The sequence below is a fragment of the Narcine bancroftii genome, chromosome 4 (assembly GCF_036971445.1).
Source record: "Narcine bancroftii isolate sNarBan1 chromosome 4, sNarBan1.hap1, whole genome shotgun sequence".
NCBI lineage: Eukaryota > Metazoa > Chordata > Chondrichthyes > Torpediniformes > Narcinidae > Narcine > Narcine bancroftii.
In genome coordinates this window covers 27445720-27466082 of record NC_091472.1, presented here as the reverse complement: position 1 = coordinate 27466082, position 20363 = coordinate 27445720, and the positions used below count along the sequence as shown (strand labels likewise).

At 41.9% G+C, this 20363-nt stretch overlaps 2 protein-coding genes across 3 annotated transcripts in view; one reads left to right on the top strand and one right to left on the bottom strand.

Moving 5' to 3' along the window:
• ryr2a (ryanodine receptor 2a (cardiac)) overlaps nt 1-20363 on the bottom strand; it is a 612110-nt gene that overhangs the window by 308594 nt on the left and 283153 nt on the right. Inside the window, exons 37-38 of the mRNA XM_069936123.1 lie at nt 6631-6831; nt 354-459 (exon numbers count right to left, since the gene is read on the bottom strand). Of these exons, the coding sequence (XP_069792224.1) occupies nt 354-459; nt 6631-6831 (307 nt within the window). The remainder of the gene's footprint in view (nt 1-353; nt 460-6630; nt 6832-20363) is intronic.
• Nucleotides 15520-20251, top strand: LOC138760418 (uncharacterized). Of its 2 annotated transcripts, none has more exons than XR_011355593.1 (2): nt 15520-15604; nt 19170-20251. XR_011355593.1 is itself a non-coding variant. In XM_069930993.1 (2 exons), the coding sequence occupies exons 1-2, from the start codon at nt 16955-16957 to the stop codon at nt 19202-19204; spliced, it is 1977 nt and encodes a 658-aa protein (XP_069787094.1). In that variant the 5' UTR covers nt 16869-16954; the 3' UTR covers nt 19205-20246. The 2 variants fall into 2 exon arrangements, 1 of the variants encoding a protein (XP_069787094.1); XM_069930993.1 differs by lacking the exon at nt 15520-15604 and adding an exon at nt 16869-18896 and having other exon boundaries at nt 19170-20246.

Below are 20363 nucleotides of genomic sequence, written 5' to 3'. Positions count from 1 at the left end.
TGACTACAGCCTCACTGTCCAATGCTGCCCCTTGACCAATCCCTGATTGCTACAACCAATCAACAGCAGAAGGTGCACTAATTTAATTTTGTTCTGTGGGAATCTCACTGTTTTAAATATTAATGTTCACAAATCAACTTTAACATTCAACCATGCTCATTTTTTTCTGATTCCCTTATCATTTGATACTACCTTTCCCATAATCTCAACTTTTAAGACTAATGTGTAAAAGCTTTGTGTAAACCACCATGGCTCAATCGGGGAAAAAAAAAACACTGTTTCACACGAATTAGCCTTTGTCCTGCTTAGGATGTCTCCAGTATTAAGACGGATACTTCAAAGTGGGCACTGACCACAATGTGCCATGAGATCTTCATGGAAATCCAACAGATCTTCACGTACTTCGACTGGGCAAGGACACTCATGTCTGTCACTCTTAAAGCTCAGCAGCATGTTAATCTGAAAATAAAGCAGACTCAAGCTTACAATAAGCTCTCGCATAGTTGGAGTATAAATTGGGGCAGTGAAACACAAAAATTTGCAGACACTGTGCTTTTAGTAAAAATGAAGAAATGCTGGAGAAACTTGTAGCATCCAAAGGATGAAAAGACATATTACAAATGTTTCAGGCCTGAGCCCTTCCTCAATGCGTGAGCAAAAAGTAGGCAGATGTCTATATTAAAAGGCTAGTGAAAAGGGAAGAATGGGTGGGGGAGGAACCATAGAACACTACAGCACAGAAATAGGCCCCTTTGGCCCTTCTAGTCTTTACCAAACCATTTTTTTTTTGCCTAGCACCCCAACATGCATGCAGTCCATAGCCCTCCAAACTTCTCCCACCCACGTACCTGTCTAAATTCTTTATCAATGTTAAAATTGAGCCCATATTCACCACACCAGATGGCAGCTCGTTCCACACTCCCACCACTATTTGTGTGAAGAAGTTCCCCCAAACTTTTCCCCTTTCACTCTTAACCAATGTGTTCTGCTTTGTATCTTACCTACCCTCAGTGGGAAAAAGCCTATCTACATTTACTCTATCACCCTCATGATTTTAAATACCTCTATCAAATCTCCCCTCATTCTTCTACGCTCCAGGGAATAAAGTCCTAACCTGTTTCACATTTCCCTGTAACTCAGTTCCTGAAATCTATGCAACATCCTAGTAAATCTTCTCTGCCCTCTTTCTATCTTATTGAAATCTTAGTTAGGTGACCAAAACTGCTCACAATACTCCAGAATTTGGCTTCATCAATGTATTAAACAACTGTAACATAATATCCCAACAGCTATACTCAATACTTTATGAAGGTCAATATGCCAAAAGCTCTCTTTACAATCCTACCTACTTGTGATGCCACTTTCAAGGAATTACGTATCTGTATTCCCAGATCCCTCTGACCTTCCACACTCCTCTGTGTTCTACTATTTTCTTTGAATGTCCTTTCTTGGTTTGTCCTTCCAAAATGCAACACCTCACATTTGTCTGTATTAAATTCCATCTTCCATTTTTTAGCCTTAAGTCCATTTTTCAAGCTGGCCCAAATCCCTCTGCAAGCTTTGAAACGCTTCACTGTCCACAATGCCTCTAATCTTAGTGTAATTTTCAAACTTGCTGATCCAATTTACCAATCAATGATCATCCAAATCAATCATATAAATGACAAACAACAATGGTCCCAGCAATAATCCCTGAGCACACCACTAGTCACTGGCCTCCAATCTGAGAAGCAATCATCCATCACTAATCTCTGGATTCTCCCGTCCAGCCATTGTCGAATCCAGTTTATTACTTCACCATAAATATCTAGTGTCTGAACCTTCCTGAGTAGCCTCCCATGTGGGACCTTGTCAAAGGCCTTACTAAACTCAATGGAGACAACATCCACAGCCTTCCCTTCATCAACTTTCCCCTCAAAAAAACTCTAAGACTGGTTAAGATCTCTAAGACTGGTTAAGCATGACTTACCACACTGACTAACCCTAATCTGTTTCTGGCTATCCAAATAATTGTACATCCAATCCTTTAGAACATCTTCCAATAATATACCTACTACTGGCATCAGGCTCACCAGCCTACAAGTTCTAGGGTTACTTTTGGAGCCTTTCTTTAACAATGGAACAATCTGAGCTACCCCCCCCCCCCCCGCCCCAAATACTCCAGCACCACACCCATGACTAAGGACAATTTAAATATTTCTGCCAGGGTCCCTGCAATTTCTACACTCGCCTCCCTCAAGGTCCAAGGGTATGTCTTGTCAAGCCCTGGGGATTTACCCATCCTTATTTTCTTTAAGACAGCAAGAACTTCCTCCTCTTTAATCTATATAGGTTTCATGACCTCACTGTTTTCCTTACTTCCCATGACTCTGTGCCCATTTCCTGAGTGAATACTGATGAAAAAAAAATTATTAAAGATCTACCCTGTCTCTTTTGGCTCCATACAAAGCCAACCACTCTTATCTTGAAGGGGACCTATTTTGTCCCTTACTATCGTTTTGCTCTTAATATACCTGTAGAAACCCTTAGGATTTCCTTCACAATGTCTGCTAAAGCAACCTCGTGTCTATTTCTTTTTAGCCTTTGTGATTTCTTTCATGAGGTTTTTCTTGCATTGTTATACTGCTCAAGTACCTCATTTGTCCCATGTTGCCTATTCCTGCTAGACACCTCTCTCCTCTTCTGAACCAGATCCCTAATATCCCTCAAAAACCAATGTTCTCTATGCCTGTTAACCTTGCCTTTCATCTCCACAAGAACATACAAATTCTGTACAGACCTGCCCCTCCTGCAACCACGTTTTCACTAATGGCCACAACGTCATAATTCCATGTGCCAATCCATGCTGACGCTCATCTGCCTTTCCTACAATACTCTTTGCATTGAAATAGATGCACATGAGAACATTTCCAGCACCTATAACTTCTAACGATGGATGCAATTTTCACATCATATTTTCCCTCCTCCATTTCTCTATCTGCTTTGGCACGCTGGTTCACATCCCCCCTGCAAATCTAGTTTAAACCCATCGGAGCAGCACTAGCAAACCTTCCTACAAGGATATTAGTCCCCCTCCAGTTCAGAAGCAAACTCAGCTTCCCTGGAAGAGAGCCCAATGATCCAGAAACCAGGTCCTCCCTCCTGTACCACACCTTTAGCCACATGTTCAGATATATTATCCTCCTATTTCTAACCTCTCTAGCACGTTGCATAGGTAATAATCTTGAGATCACGACCCTGGAAGTCCTGTCCTTCAACCTAATGCCTAACTTCCTGAATTCTCCTTGCAGGACCTCCTTACCCTTTCTACCCATGTCATTGGTCCCTACATCAACCAGGACATCTGGCTGCTCACCCTCCCGCCAGAGAGTGCCATGAGCTCGATCTGAGATATCTCCGATCCTGGTACAAGGGAGACAACATACCATCTGGGATACTCGTTCTCTTCTACAGAACCTCTTATCTGACCCCCAAATTATGGAATCTCTTATCACTTCAGCTCACCTCTTCTCCTCCCTTCCTTTCTAGCCATAGGAATAGGCACCATGACAGAGACCTGATTGCCGTGGCTTATCCCTGGTAGGTCATACCCCCAACAGAATCCAAAATGGTACACTTGTTTTTTGAGGGAAATGGCCACAGGGGTGCCCTGCATTGTCTGCCTGTTCCCTTTCCCTCTCCTGAATGTCACCGATTTACCTGCCTCCTGCCTCCTAGGTATGATAGTGTCCCTGTAACTCCTATCTATCACCCCCTCAGCCTCTCGAATAATCCAGAGTTCGTTAAACTCCAGCTCCAATTCCTTAACTCGGTTTGTCAGGAGCTGCAGCTGGATGTACTTCTTGCAGGTGAAATCATCAGGGATACTATTGCTTCCCTAACAACCCACATTCAGCAAATGGAGCCTTCCCTGCCTTGGCTGCTGCTCCCACTGTTTATGATTAGAGAAAGAAAATATATGATATCCAAAACCTGCCCTTACTTGTGCCTCCCTGCTAAATCCTTTTTGTTCATCAAATAGGGTGGCCCTTTCTTATTTCAACTCCGTCTGTTCCTCGCCTCTTACCTATTCTCACCAAAGCCTTTCCACTCTGACTCAGCCTGCTCCCTCAGTGACCTCTACTACACAGTCCTTTCCTTTTATAAGAACTCAGCAGGTCATACTGTGTACTTTATATACATAGGTTCATAGCTAAGTTTCAAGCTTAAGCCCTTCATCAAGGTACGAGCAAAATGTTGGCAGTTGTCCATACTAAATGGTGGGTGGGGGGGGTGGAAGGGGGAGGGGAAAGAGCACAGTCCCACAGGCAAGAGGTGATAATATTTGGATAAGGGAGGGAGGACATACCAGTAAACAGGGGGAGGGGGAATGGCTCTGTGATGGGGTGGAGTTGGAAGAAAGGAGACAGAGGGATAGGGAACAGAGGGAGAATGGGGAATGGGCTACCAGAAAATTGAAATTTTGATTTTAATCCTTATCCTTCTTAATTGTGTCTGAAAACCTACTCCTCAGGCAGTGGAGCATCAGCCCAGGGCAACTACATCAGCCTGGATAGTGTTCCATTATGCACCATGTTGAAAACCTCTGACTCCGATTGGTAACCACAAAGCTAAGATGTTATTTTCTATTTTAAAGGTGGATGGCTTCTTAAAGATTCAGTCTGAGAAGCTGTGAATTCGTCAATTATCTCTTTACTCAACAATGATTGAAGAGGATGGAATTCAGGCCAATAGGCTATGAGAGCAAAAGCAACAAAAAAAAATGCATTTTTCATTCCACTGCAGAAATAATCCACTGTCATAATTCAGATTCCAAACATACAAACACACTGTAATAAACTATTTGTACACAGTAAATCTTCACATGGAAATTACGACGAGTTGGTAACAGGTTTTTCAAAGGGAAATGAGCAGAAAACTCTTTTCCATGTGTACAAGAGAAAAATGGTGGAGCAGGACTGAATGGATAACTAAGGAGCTGATTGTTGACTTCAGGAAAGGAGGGTCAGAGGTATAGAATCCAGTGATCATCGGGGGATCAGGGTGATCACATTTAGGTTCTCGGGAGTGACTATCTCAGAGGATCTTTCCTGAACCCAACACACCAATGGCAGTGTGAAGAAAGTACGTCAGCCCCTCTACTTCCTCAGGAGTTTGCGGAGGTTTGGTATGACATCAGAAACCCTGGCAAATTTCTACAGAGTTGTGGTGGAAAGTGTGCTGACCGGCTGCATCATGGTCTAGTATGGACACCTCCCAGGACATCGCAAGCAAAACCCTCTCCACTATTGAGTACATCTACAGGGAACGTGGCCATCAGAGAATAGCTGCAATCATCAAAGACCCTCAGCACCCAGCACATGCTCTGTTCTTGCTGCTGCCATCAGAAAGAAGTATAGATGCCACAAGACTCACCCCACCAGGTTCAGGAACAGCTGCTACCATCATGGTCTAGTATGGACACCTCCCAGGACATTCACTCCTCAATGACAGACTCAGTTAGAGACTCATTTAAGGACTCTTACTTGTGCACTTTATTGATTTTCTTTTTGTTCTCTCCATATTGAACAGTCACTTTGTTTACATTCGTTATCTGTGTACAGTTCCTTATTTGTTTACACTGTGTACAGTTTCTTTTGCCCTACCAATTAGTGGTAATTCTGCCATACCCACAGGAAAAATGAATCTCAGGGATGTTGTACATAATGTCATATATACACTGACAATAAATCTGAAATCTGTAAATCTATTGTTCTGAGAGACCATTGATTTGATGGGTCGAAATGCTTCTTCTGTGCCGTAAGAGTTTACGATTCATTATATAAAAAAATTTCAAGTGCAACGTAATGGCACTAGCTTTGGGCAAGCAATGGAATTCCTTCCGTCAACCTGGTTGGAATTGTGGTGGTCGAGTACATAGTAGAGGTGACAGATGTGGGAAGTATTGGTGATTTAGTGCTGCTGCCTGGTCCTGTCAGCCATCTTGCGACTTCTACAAATGGCAGTTGGGAAATGACTAGCTCCAACTGCTGCCAATGGAAAAGTCAGCCGCCGTCTTTTAATCAAAGACCATCATATCGGGGTCGCCATTTGTAACAGCCCTGATTTACCACAGCTTCCAAACAAATAAAGAATACACTCACTCATTTATTTTTTTTATTATTCACTGGACAACGTTGTCTTCATCTCCCCGAACAACACCAGCTAAACTACTCTGACATTCTCACTAGCTCACTGCCACATGGGTGATCCGGATTCTCTCACTCTCCTCCTCCCGATGAAGGTAAGCACGCGACAACAACACGCAAAAGTGCTGGAGAAGCTGAGTAGGTCATGCAGTGTCCAAAGGGATATAGTCAACATTTCGGGCCTAAGCCCTGAATCAAGTCCTACTATAATGAAGGGCTCCATCCCAAAATGTTCATTATCTCCCTTTGTTTCCTAAAGTCACTTCATGACCTGTTAAGCTTCTCCAGAGCTTTTGTGTATTGCACTATAATCACAGTGTCTGCAGACATTCCTGTTTAACTCATTTAATCAACCTCATGGATTACATTAAAATTAATAATAATTAAAAATTGACCAGGGATTTGGCACTCGAAATGAGATACCTGGACACCCAGTCCTTACCTGCTCCTGTGGAGGTGATCGGAATTCTTTGGTTTTCTTTGCGGTCAATGCAGCAGACATATTTAATGCCTGCATCACTTCATTATATCGGAACCTTTGGTTCTCCTGGAGCTTTAACACAAAATCATCGGAAAAGGCAACAATGGCTTCGATCCGATGGCGGAGTTGACAGTCGCACAAATACTGCAGAAGGTGGCACATCTATGGAAAAGGAAGACAAAATGTCAACCCATCAGTGTCTCTTCCAGCAGCTGGTGAAGGAAATATGGAAAATTCCTCTCTCTATGTGACTCTTCAACACAATTGTTCTGCAATAACTTCATAACAAAGTGTTCGCAAATGGCAGCACAGTTGGTGTAGTGGTCCGTGAGCACCAGCGACCAGGGTTCAAGTCTCATGCTGTCCTTCAGGAGTTTGCACTCCTCCCAGTGTCTGTGTGGGTTTACTTCCGGTGCTCTGGCTTCCTCCCACCATTCAAGAAACATACTGGGGGTTGTAGGTCAATTGGGTGCGATTGGGCAGCATGGGCTCGTGGTGTCACCGAGCTGTATGTGTCAATTTCAAAATTTTATTTAGTTCGAACTGTTGAAAGAAATTCAAGTATTCTAGGAAATTTGATATGGAGGAAAATTTATAAATTACATAGTTACCAATTCTTCTCCATCAGCTCCAACCAAAACCACAAGAGACTAAAGATCTCCACCTCACACACGTTTATTTATTTCAGTTTTTCTCAGCCCTATCTTCATCTGCTCTTCTTTTGGATCCCTTCACATCCTAATGAAGACAAAGATTATGGAAATTTTTTCTAGGAATTCCACTTACCCATACTCTGTATCAACTTTAAACATTTTCATTACAGTTGAGAAATTGTAAAGGTAAAGTTCCATTATTGTCACGTAATACATTTAAAATGTATCATACCTGAAATTCTTTGTCTACCGTAAGGCAGACAGAGAGTCACCACTTTGTCCAGCGCCCCCTCGCAGAAACCTATAGCACCTGGTTTTCCTAGGCTGTCTCCCCTCCAAGTATTGGCCAGTCCTGAGCCTTCTTAGCTTTCCAGATCAGACAATCCCAAGCATATTCAGGCTATTAGGTGCTGAGTATGGGAAGACTTCCTACCTTTGCTCATGTATAAAGAGCACATTTACAGTTCCATCTCAAGAGAAAATGAGGGGTGCAGTCATTTAAACCTGCATTGAATTCTGTGCAATTACTAATGGGAGGAGTTATTCTCTTCCATTATGGTATGGGGAAGAATAAATCCTCGCATTAGTTATTTATTGCACAAAATAACTATGAAGAATATCCCCAACTGAATGCTAGCAGGACCCAGCATGAGTGCTGAAAGCTAAAGTCAGAAGTGCTGAGCAAATAATTGATCTCTGCACCCTCCTGAGATCCCCACTATGAGAGAGGCCAGTCTATGTCAATTTGATCATTTCATTTGAGGACAAGAAATAGCTAAGACCACGAAATGCAGAGAACAGCATGTAAGATGTGGTACCCAAGATCTGCACTCCAGAACTGCCATTACCTCCAAAGTGCTCTCATGCAGTTATAACTCCAGGTACTCTGTGGAAACAACTAATTTTTTTTCTTATTCAAGAAAAACAATGACAAATCCAATCTGGATGATTACTGCCCAATCAGCCAACTGTCAATCAGCAGACAATTGATAGAAGCCGTCATCAACCCTGCAACTTCTCACTGAAACCCAGGTTGATTTTTACCAGGACTATATGCCTTGAGACCTTGTCACAGCCTTGGTGTAAATAGCTAGCAAAGCAAGGTGAGCATAATTGTTCTTGATATTGAAGTGTGGACCAAGTGTGCCCGGTAAAAATAAACAATCCAATGGCTGGTTTACTTTTGCAGATCAGTTCTCATTCCCAGACATCACAACAGAAGCTCCACAAGAAAGTGTCCAAGGCCATCAATTGTTAGTTGCATTGTCAGGTAAGAAGTCCACTCAAGATATCACAAGGATCAATTTATTAGAGAGATCTTCCTTAAATAATGATCAAAACCAACCAAAATGGCAAGTAATGTTGAACCACAAAAGTGTCAAGTACCTTCAAAGGTTTTATTATTTCCTGAGTCTTTCACTGTCGACGTTGTGGGAATCAGCCTCACAAGGGTATTTATCCCAGGATCAGTGATTCACCAAGTTCTTTTCTCCACTACAAGGTACAAGTCAGGAGTATATGAAGATCTCTTCTCTTGTCTGAAAGCAGCGTCAATAACTCTCTTAATTTACTCCTCTAAATAACTCTCAAAGAGCTTAGCCCCAGGGAAAAAGCAGCTTGCTTGTTGACTCCCCAAAATGTCTACCCGAAGAAGTTCTTCTCCTCTCTCCAAAGAGGGTTCTGTAGGAATCTTTCTCACAGCTCCCCGTCTATAATCCCTGCTGTTCTTAATACTTCAATCACTGACCTACCACAGCTCCACTGTACAGCTTGAACAAAGTACACTGCAGTTATTCACCCAAGCTATAGTAACAGCATCTCCCAAATCCATGACCTTTCAGCATGAAGGACACAGCATGGGAACTTCAGCACCTGCAGATTCCCTCCATGTGGTCCACCACTCTGAGTTGGAACAATGCTGTCAGCCCTTCATTGTCACGGGAGCTAAATCATGTTTATGATGAGAAGTTTATTCAAGATTCTTTTCTTAATTTGGTGTGGGCATATGAAAATGTAATGGTTGGTGGAGATTTTAATTGTTGTTTGGATCCATTAGTAGATTTAAAAAGACACAATTAATTAATTAAAAAAGCATTATAATTCATTTCAGACTTGCAAAATAGAGAAATTGTTGCAAAGGATTAGTCAAAAATATTATGAATTAGGGGAGAGAGCCCATAAAGTATTGGCTTGGCAATTAAAAACCCAACAGGTTTCTAGAACAATTAATGCTATTAGGAAAGGTTCAAAAATTACAAATAAATCTCGATGTAAATTAAGCTTTTAAAGAGTGTTATAAAAAATTGTAAACATCTGAACTTGAAAATTATGACACTAAAATTGATGACTTTTTAGCTCAACTTCAGTTACCCTTTTTGAACATGAAGAAATGAATTTTCCATTCATATTTAGAGATTATAGAAGCACTTAAATCTATGCCAAATGGGAAATCTCCTGGTGAAGATGGATTATATTGGAATGTTATTAAAAGATTCAAGATTTATTAATGCCCATTTTGATGGATGTTTTGAAACAAGCAATCTTTACTGGATTCCTTTTCTAATGCTATTATAACAGTTATACCTAATAAAGATAGATATCCATTAAAAACTGAATCCCATAGACCAGTGGTTCCCAACCTTTTACTTTCCACTCACATACCACTTTAAGTATTCCCTATGCCATAAGTGTTCTGTGATTAGTAAGGGATTGCTTAAGGTGTGATGTGAGTAGGAAGGGAAGGTTGAGAATCACTGCTCTAGACCCAATTACTTCTAAAATATTTTGCTTGAGAAAAACTGTCATTGGCCCATTTCCTTTGGAGTTATGAAACCGTACACATAACGAGTCAATTAGGTACGATTAAAACAATGGTTTTCAAACTTTTTCTTTCCACCCACATACCACCTTAAGCATTATTAATCCACCCTTATTAATCCACACTTATGGCATAGGGAATACTTAAAGTGGTATGTGAGTGTAAAGTAAAAGGTTGAGAACCACTGCTATAGACCTATTTCTTCATTAAATGTTGATTATAAAATGGTAGCTAAGGTTTTAACAAACAGGTTGGCTAACTATTTATTTATTTATTCATTCATTTAGCTCAGGCTGGGTTTGTTAAGAATTGTTATTCTGCAGATAATATTGCAAAATTAATTAGTTTAATTAATATTTCTCAGATGAAATCCCACTTGCCAATGGTTTTATCATTAGATGCCAAAAAGGCATTCGATAGGTTGGAATGGTTTGGACCAATCTTTATATAAAAATCCTTTCGCTAGAGTGGTGACAAATTGCCAAGTATCATCATCTTTTTTATTAGAGAGATCAACTAGCAAGGGTGCAATTTGTTCCCGGCATTATTTATATTAGCTATTGTACCTTTAGCACAATTGGTAAGACAGAATAGTAGAATTAAGGGTATTAGAGTTAATTCTGGGAAATTTAAGATTAATTTATTAGCTGACGACGTTTTGATTTACTTTACAGAACCTCAAAATTCATTAAGATTATTATGAGAGATTGAAACAATATGGACAAATATCAGGTTAATAGAATATTTGGGAGATTTTGCTGTTAGCTGGAGGTAATTATATTCAATGTATGAAAATTGTTCAATTTAAATGGTCAGATCAAATCAAATATTTAGGTATTAAAATTGATAATCAGTTAGATCATTTATATAAACTCAATTATTTACCTTTATTTAATAAAATTAAAGAGGATTTAAATAGATGGAAAGATTTACCTATAACATTAGTAGGTCGGGTTAATTGTATTAAGATGGATGCTTTTCCTAGAATTCAATATCTTTTTCAATCTCTTCCTCATAAGGTTCCTTTAAAATTTTTTAAAGATTTAAACTCAATCATAAGAAAGTTCTTGTGGAGTGATAAAATGGCAAAAATTAACTTGGAAATATGAACTGGGAGGTTTGCAGCTTTCAAATTTTCAAAATTATTATAAAGCAGCGGAATTGAGGTTTGCACAGAGAATGTTTTATTTGGATAATTTGTTAGTATAGGCTAATATCAAATTATCTAATATTGGTTCAGATAAATATGATGCAATTTATTTATAAATGAAATATTAAGTTATTAATTATTATTAATGGTCCACTGATTTTTAGACACTTAATTTAATTATGGAATAAAATAAATGATGAGATAGGGACCCAGGGGAAAATTTCAGCAAAAACACCTCTTTATCAGAATAAACTTTTTTTCTTTTACTTGTAATAATGAGTTTTTGAAAATATTGAATCAGAAAGGAATTGTTATAAAATTGTTATGAGGCTGGTTATTTTATTTCTTTACATAGGATGAAAGAAAAATATGAAATTCCAAATAATATTTTTTTCATATTATCACATTAAAGCATTGCTATTGGATAATTTTGGGCATTCTTTGAGATTACCAAGACAATCAAGTTTTGAAATTTACTTATGGAAGGTGGTAAAAAGAAATTTATTTCTGAAATGTCTAAATTGAGTTTTGGAAATTACAATCGACCATGAGGATTAGAGATTTATTTCTAAGGATAAGTATGTCTAAGATTATTACTGTTCAATATAGGTTAGTACATTATAATTTTTTACCTCAACTCCTCAGAAATTAAAGAAACCTAATTTAAGTTCTTCATATTTATGTTTTAGATGTTGTAAAGAAGTAGGCTCTTTTTTTTACATTCGATTGGGTTATGTGATAAGGTTAAACTTTTTTGGAGACGGCTTAAGGAATTTTTAGAGAAAGTTTTGAAGATTCAATTACCAATGGACCCAACATTATTTTTATTAGGTAATGTTAAAAGGTTGAGTTTGATTTTGAGGTCGACTTAAGTATTAAATTGCATTTTTAAGGTTGGTAATGGTGGTAGCAGGGAAATGTATAGCTATTACTTTGAAAAATGAGATTGATTTGGGTTTGCAGAGGTGGCATATGGAATTGAGGTCATGTATTCCTTTGGGAAAAAACATAATTTACGTGAAAATTCTTTTTTTTCTCTCAAATATGAAGCCCCTATTTGGGTTTAAAATTTTGAATTCCCTGCCGCTCGTCATGGTGGTGTTGCTTTGAGCCATGGTGGTTTACTGTATTTTTTATGTTAAATCTCCATTTTCTTTCTCTTTTCTTTCTTTGTGGGTGGGTATGGGGGTTGGGGGGGGGGAGAAGGGGGGAGGGAGGTTATACATTGTACATTTAAAATTTTTAAAAAAGTATTCAAACATAATCATGGAACTCCCTACCTAACAGCACACTAAAAGCAAAGAATACAGTGATTCAAGAAAGTGATTCACCCTCCCCTACCCCTAACAATTTATAAGGACAAATTGGGATGGACAATAAATATTAGCCTTGTTGATGAAATTCCGAACTCAGAATTGCATATTAAACTACAGCATATTCCACTGTCACATGTTAGTGGAACAACCTGTTTACAGGAATATTTGTATTTCCTGTGAATATGATTAGACACTGTAAAAAATTAACTGAGTGACATCTGGGTCTCTGGTAAATATTTAATCCTTTATGCAATCCATCTCTAGATCTTTGCCTTCTTTTTCTGCATTACTTTGGAGCCTAGTTATCCAATTGGTGGCCAACAGGAAGTAACTGTATTGCTGGGTTTAGTTTGGATCATCCTGGGTGCAGAAAACATGGCAAGTGCCTGGGATGGGGTTGGCTCAAGTTGGCACAGGCTCCCAATCACAGCACATATGTTCCCCACGTTTGGGTGATCATACCTGCAGTACTGCATGGGTAGGGCAGCCCCATGTTGTGTGTCCAGTGTAGTGTTACAAGCCCAAAGGACCACAAAACCCAGCAGCAATAGACATTCACCAAGACAAGTGGCCTTTAAAACAAAAGTTATTTTTAATCAACTTCAAACATGAAAATAGAATCAAACTTTAACTTAACTCTATAATTATACTCCACTCTATACTAACCCAAATTACCCCCTTCTAATTCTAAGTGCACGTGTATGTAATGTGTGTGTGTGGATTTAAGAAAAGTTTTTTGGTTCACAGTTCAATCTCACTTCTCCTTCTTCCAAGTTTTCTGGTTGCAGGCAATCACCATACTGTGCACAGAATTTAACATGTATAAAGTTCACCAAGCTTGGTGCTTGAAAGGTAAATGTTTACCACTCAGGAAGGTTCTTGAAGGGTTTGCAGAGTGAGATATTTGTTGCTCCAGGATTTCCACAATTGAGGTACCACCACTACTCACCTCAGGGTCTCACTGATGAAACTTGCCCCATCAGGGTCTTCCAGATGGTAACCTCTTTCTTCAAGCTACCACAGAGTTCCATTCCTTCCTCTATTTCAAGAGAAACATCAGATACATAGAAGATAGGAGCAGGAGTAGGTCATTCGACCCTTTGAGCCTGCTCCGCCATTCAACGAGATCATGGCTGATCTTAAAGTTCAGTACCCCGTCCCCGCCTTCTCTCCGTAACCTTTAATACCCTTATACTGAAGAAATATATCTAATTCCCCCTTAAATATATTTAATGAACCTGCCTCTACTGCCCTCTGTGGCAATGAATTACACAGATTCACCACCCTCTGGGTAAAGAAATTCCTCCTCATCTCAGTCCTAAATGGTTTGCCTATTATCCTCAAACCATGGCCCCGAGTTCTGGATTTTCACATCATTGGAAACATCCCATCTGCATCCATTCTGTCCAGTCCTGCCAGAATTTTATGTCTCTATGAGATCCCCTCTCAATCTTCTAAACTCCAGCGAGTACAATCCCAATTTACGCAATCTTTCCTCATCAGTCATTCCTGCCATTCCAGGTATCAGCCTGGTGAATCGCCTCTGCACTCCCTCCATTGCAAGAACATCCTTCCTTAGATAAGGTGACCAAAACTGCACACAATACTCCAGGTGGGGTCTCACCAAGGCCCTATACAGCTGCAGTAAGGTATCCTTGTTCCTATACTCAAACCCTCTTGATATGAAGGCCAACATACCATTTGCCTTTTTAACCGCCTGTTGTACCTGCATTCTCGCCTTCAGAGACTGATGTACAAGTACCCCTAGGTCTCTCTGCACTTCCCCATCTCTTAATCTATTGCCATTCAAATAGTAATCTGCCCTCCGGTTTGTATTACCAAAGTGGATAACCTCACATTTATCCACATTGTAGGGCATTTGCCATGTATCTGCCCAGTCCCTCAATTTATCCAAATCACACTGGAGCTTCCTGACCCCCTCTTCCGTGCACACAACCCCTCCTAGCTTAGTGTCATCTGCAAATTTGGAGATATTACATCCAATCCCCTCATCCAGATCATTAATGTAAATTGTGAACAGCTGGGGTCCCAGTGGTACCCCACTGGTCACCGCCTGCCACTCAGAAAATGAGCCATTTATCCCAACTCTCTGTCTTCTACCTGCCAGCCAGTTCTCAATCCACATCAGAGCTATCTACTGTTCTGGAACTTGCTGTAATGGAGGATTAAAACCATGTACCCAGATGCTTTTTGCTTATGTGGAACTGACGACACTGGGTCCACACGCAGGTCACCTTACTTTCAGAACTAGCAGATGTAATTAAACTCAGCCATGGGGACTTATCTGAAGATACACTTTGAAATGGAATTCCACTGTGAGGCCCAGGGAAAGCAGTTGTCAAATGCAACACTCTGAAATTGACGAATTGGTCACAACCTGTCTTGCTCGAGAAGTTTTAATAAGTCTTTGTATCTACGAGATAAACCAGGAAGTTATAACATCCTGGTTCCAGAATAATTAATCTTCTAAATTGTAGAATGTAATGTTCAGTTTTGATTTTGACTGACAAATGTTAGAGGGAGTGGGTGCATGATTAATTGTTTTTGGGGTATATAAGCCTGTGGTCCTGCTGCTGAAGTTTAGACTCTCCGAGGGGTGGGAACACCCCTTGTCAAGAAGGAAGAACAGCCAGAGTCCGAGCAACGTCCCGGTCGGGGGAGGTGGAGAAGCTGCTACCAGCGCCCTGACAACCTACTACAAGTGTGCAGTCGTTGCCTCGCTTCGGCAGTTGGGACCAGTCCAAGCGTTGATAAGTATAGTTGGGAAGGGCTTGCATATTGTAGTGTGAAATCAGCTTTTGAATTAGTAATAAACATTTGTATAAACTGAACTGCTCTCGGTGTGTGTGTCTATTTTCTTTCGGTAGCTCAAACACTGTGACCAATCTAAATGAACAAAATGAGAGGTATAAGTTTACCCAAGACAATTGGCGCTGCGAGCAGGATTGGTCTCAAGATGTTTCGCCGAAAGAAACAGGTGAGCCCTGAGCAGTTCTTGATTCCTGGATGGACTTCCAAAGACGATGGGTTTGGCATGTTGGCCAATACCCTGTCTTTGTTGGGACCACCCATTAGTTGGGATGAGAAGTTAGACTCATCAAGTGCACCTCTGGGAGAGCGGGTTGCCACTCTCCTTCGAGAAAGTAAATTTCCTGATAAAAAGGGAACGCTAACGAATGGTTTTTGGCTGCTGGCCACAGCATTACGCCACTCCGTTCAGCGTGAAGCAGAATTAATTCAAAGAGAAGTAGAATCTCAGTGCAAAAGAAAGCAATTAGAGGAGGAGCTAGAAGTCCTGCGACAATGCTGTTCCATGATGAGCGAGATTGTTCGCACCAGTCAGGACAGAGCCAAAGAATGGGAAGATAAGCATGTCCAAATGATTTGCCGTAATATTAAACTCCGGCAGCAGCTCTGTGCAGATAAGGAAAGGCATGAAGTAGAACCCAATCCATATCGTAATCATGCCATGATAAGGAATGGTGACGATCCTGATGTAATTGAGGATTGGGATGGGAATATCTGGAATGACAATGGTAATAATGCAGATACTCCTCAGCATGTGTCTAACATACTACCCTCTCCATCTGCTGTTCACGCCCGCCCTATAAGGCAGCAGATTTCCCAAACAGACAGAAGGGGGGATGATGTAAGGGTAGAGATGGAAGGGATAGATACCCCGGTTTCCCATGTGGACCCAGGGGAAAATACCCAAACCCCTGATTATGCTCTATGGCCTACTCCCTCTGTTGGATGGCCTCCACCTCCTCCCCTAGACTGGGTGGAGGACCCTGTGAGCCAAAGTGGGAACAGGGGTCGGAAGGAGTCAATGATCCGTGATTTCTCTGTAAAAGAGCTGGCTGCCATTGGAGATCGATTTAGGCAAAAAGCAGGGGAACATCATCCCCAGCTGCTGAGTCCTCCTGGCCCAGCTGTGCTTTCTGCTCCCACTGCTGCTTCTATCGAGCTGGCTTCTCCTGCTTCAGTTATTCATGATGAGGTAAAACAATGGGTTAAACAGGCTCTTAAAGATAACAATAGCATGTGGTCCTGGAAGCCCCCGAACCCTTCTGAAGCCTGAAGGTGTGGGCAGGATTCCCGTGTCTACCCCATCGAGACACGGCGCACACACGGGGATCCGCAGCCCTACATACCGTTAACAATCCACTGGGGTGGGGGTAATGATCGCCAATACTTGGCTTTGGTCGACACCGGTGCAGAGCATTCGGTGATTCCTGGTAATCCCGACCTCTGGACTGGACCGGCCTTTCGAATAGAGGGGTTGGGAGGAGCGGTCACCCTGGCAAAGGAAATAAAAGTCTGTGCCATGGTGGGTGATAGCCCTTCCCCTGTCTGGTTACATGCCCTGGTGGCTGCTACTGACGAGTGTATCCTGGGTATTAATATGTTGGCCGGTATGGCCCTTAATATTAGCCAAGGGGGATTTGAATTTGGAATTCGAACTATTACAAAAAAACTAGTAGTGGGTCAGGCTAAGTGGGATCCTGTGATGGTGCCAGCCCCCATGAAACCAGTGTGCATTCCACAATATCGTCTCCCTGGGGGGCAGGAAGAGATTACTGCCACCATCGATGCTCTGCAAGAAGAAGGGGTAGTGAGGCCCGCAACGTCGCCCTTTAATAGCCCTGTTTGGCCAGTCCAGAAGCCGGACGGCTCCTGGAGAATGACAGTTGATTATCGATTTTTGAACAAACATGCCCCACCACTTGCTTCAGCAGTTCCGGACATTGTCACCCTTATTGAAAACATTGCTACTGGGAACTCAGGAACATGGTATGCTGTCATTGATCTCGCTAACGCCTTCTTCAGTATTCTTATAGCTGAGGACTCACAGGATCAGTTCGCCTTTACCTGGAAGGGGCGCCAGTATACTTTCACCCACCTTCCAGTATCGCCTTCCCTCTCAATTCACCATTATATTGATGATGTGGCCTCCTGGAGCCTCTGGCAGAAACAAGAGGGTCGCCGAGTCCCGCTGGGATTCTGGTCACGTACCATGCCCGAGGCTGCCGCTCGTTATTCTGTTTTTGAACAACAGTTCCTAGCCTGTTACTGGGCCCTGCTAGAGACTGAAAGAATGACAGGTGATGCAGATGTTCAATTGCGACCTGCACTTCCTATAATGAATTGGGTCCTGGCTAATGATGCTAATCTAAAGATCGGGCGGGCTCAGCAGTCTTCTATTGTTAAATGGAAGTGGTATATTCAGAGTCATGCGACCAGAGGGCCTGAAGGGGTGGGCCACGTACACGAACAGGTGGCTTACCATCCCAGGTCAGGAACTCACTTATCGGAGGAGGGGGATGGTGGCTCCAGTCAGTATGATGAGTTGAAGGCAGTCACTTTACCACTAGATCCCCATGATCACCCTCTTCGCCTGTTTACTGATTCCTGGGCTTTGGCTAATGGACTTGTGGTATGGATGCCTGATTTGCAAAAGAACAACTGGATGATACATGACCGCCCAGTATGGGGCAAAGAGTTGTGGCAGCTGTTGTGGGATGCTTCCCACCATCGTGAGATAACCGTTTATCACGTTGATGCCCATACCAATATGGCAACTAACATGGCTCAACATAATGCAGTAGCAGATCAGCTTGCCACTATCAGCTGTGCTGATACCGTCCCCCTGGCTCAATGGGCACATGAACAGAGTGGTCATTTGGGGGAGAAGGGATCAGCTATGTGGTCCCGTACACATGCTTTATCCGTCCATCAGGATGATGTCCGCATGAACGTACGTACATGCCCAGAATGTCGGCTTGTGAAGTTCCATACCGTTCCACCTGGTCCGCATGGCCAAATAAAACGGGGTGCTCACTCAGCTGCGGTCTGGCAAATTGATTACATAGGCCCCATGCTAGACTGTATGGGTAAATATTACGTCCTAGTAATGGTTGACACCTTTTCGGGCCTGGTTTTTACTTTTCCCACCAAGACGGCCGACCAAGCTAGCACTATCCAAGGACTAAACCATTTGATTTATCGTTATGATGTTCCAGAGGAGATTCACTCTGATAATGGCTCGCACTTCTCCGGGAAAGCAATCTGTGATTGGGCAAATGACAACGGTATTTTATGGGTCCACCATATTCCTTATTACCCGCAGGCTGCCGGGTTAGTTGAACAAATGAACGGCTTACTGAAGGAACAAATTCGTTTGTTAACATCACTGGGGACCCAGAAGGGATGGTGCCATGTGCTGCAGCAGGCAGTCGACAATTTGAATCATCGCCCTTTAAAAGAAGGTACACCTTTCCACCGACTTCTTCACGCTCCTGAATTACAGCCTATTCCAGAGGAAAAACAGTCATTGCCCCCCATTCCCTAACTAGAGAATGTTGGAGAAAAGGTATGGGTGGCACCACCAGGTAGTGGCCCTCCTGTAAAAGGGGAAATAGTGACACCTGCCCAGGGTAACACTCGGTGGGTAGCTATTGAGGGACAGGATGATTTAGTCTGTTTAAACACTGAACGCTTATGGTATCGTGAGTGACATGTGTCAGGCTTCTTTGTTCCAGGTTCTCCATTTTACACTCCTGGTGATCTGGCTTAACAGCTGCTTTGATGCCAGCAATTGGATTTGTAATGTCGAGGACGTTCCAAGGGAGTTCCCCGTGGGAAACACGGTCCGATGCATTACACCAAGGAAGTCCTCGGTCACCAGCCTCAAGTGCAGCTTATATAAATATGTTATTGTTCAGCATGTTTCAAAATCTGTTCGTGAGCTCCAGTATCTGGGTATTGTGGCCAACAAGGATAATTTGAGCCTTGGTTGGAATCCTTTCTCATGGCTAACTGCTACATTTGGGGGAGTGGGCCACACTATCCTCCGTTGGTTGCTCGCATCATTGCTTATCTTTGTAATTGTTGTTTTGATTTCTCTTCTTTCGCTCCCTCTGTACTCAAATACTGGTTAGGCCTCGCAAATGACAGATTGTGACCAAGGGGTGGAATGTAATGGAGGATTAAAACCATGTACCCAGATGCTTTTTGCTTATGTGGAACTGACGACACTGGGTCCACACGCAGGTCACCTTACTTTCAGAACTAGCAGATGTAATTAAACTCAGCCATGGGGACTTATCTGAAGATACACTTTGAAATGGAATTCCACTGTGAGGCCCAGGGAAAGCAGTTGTCAAATACGACACTCTGAAATTGACGAATTGGTCACAACCTGTCTTGCTCGAGAAGTTTTAATAAGTCTTTGTATCTACGAGATAAACCAGGAAGTTATAACATCCTGGTTCCAGAATAATTAATCTTCTAAATTGTAGAATGTAATGTTCAGTTTTGATTTTGACTGACAAATATTAGAAGGAGTAGGCGCATGATTAATTGTTTTTGGGGTATATAAGCCTGTGGTCCTGCTGCTGAAGTTTAGACTCTCCGAGGGGTGGGAACACCCCTTGTCAAGAAGGAAGAACAGCCAGAGTCCGAGCAACGTCCCGGTCGGGGGAGGTGGAGAAGCTGCTACCAGCGCCCTGACAACCTACTACAAGTGTGCAGTCGTTGCCTCGCTTCGGCAGTTGGGACCAGTCCAAGCGTTGATAAGTATAGTTGGGAAGGGCTTGCATATTGTAGTGTGAAATCAGCTTTTGAATTAGTAATAAACATTTGTATAAACTGAACTGCTCTCGGTGTGTGTGTCTATTTTCTTTCGGTAGCTCAAACACTGTGACCAATCTAAATGAACAAAATGAGAGGTATAA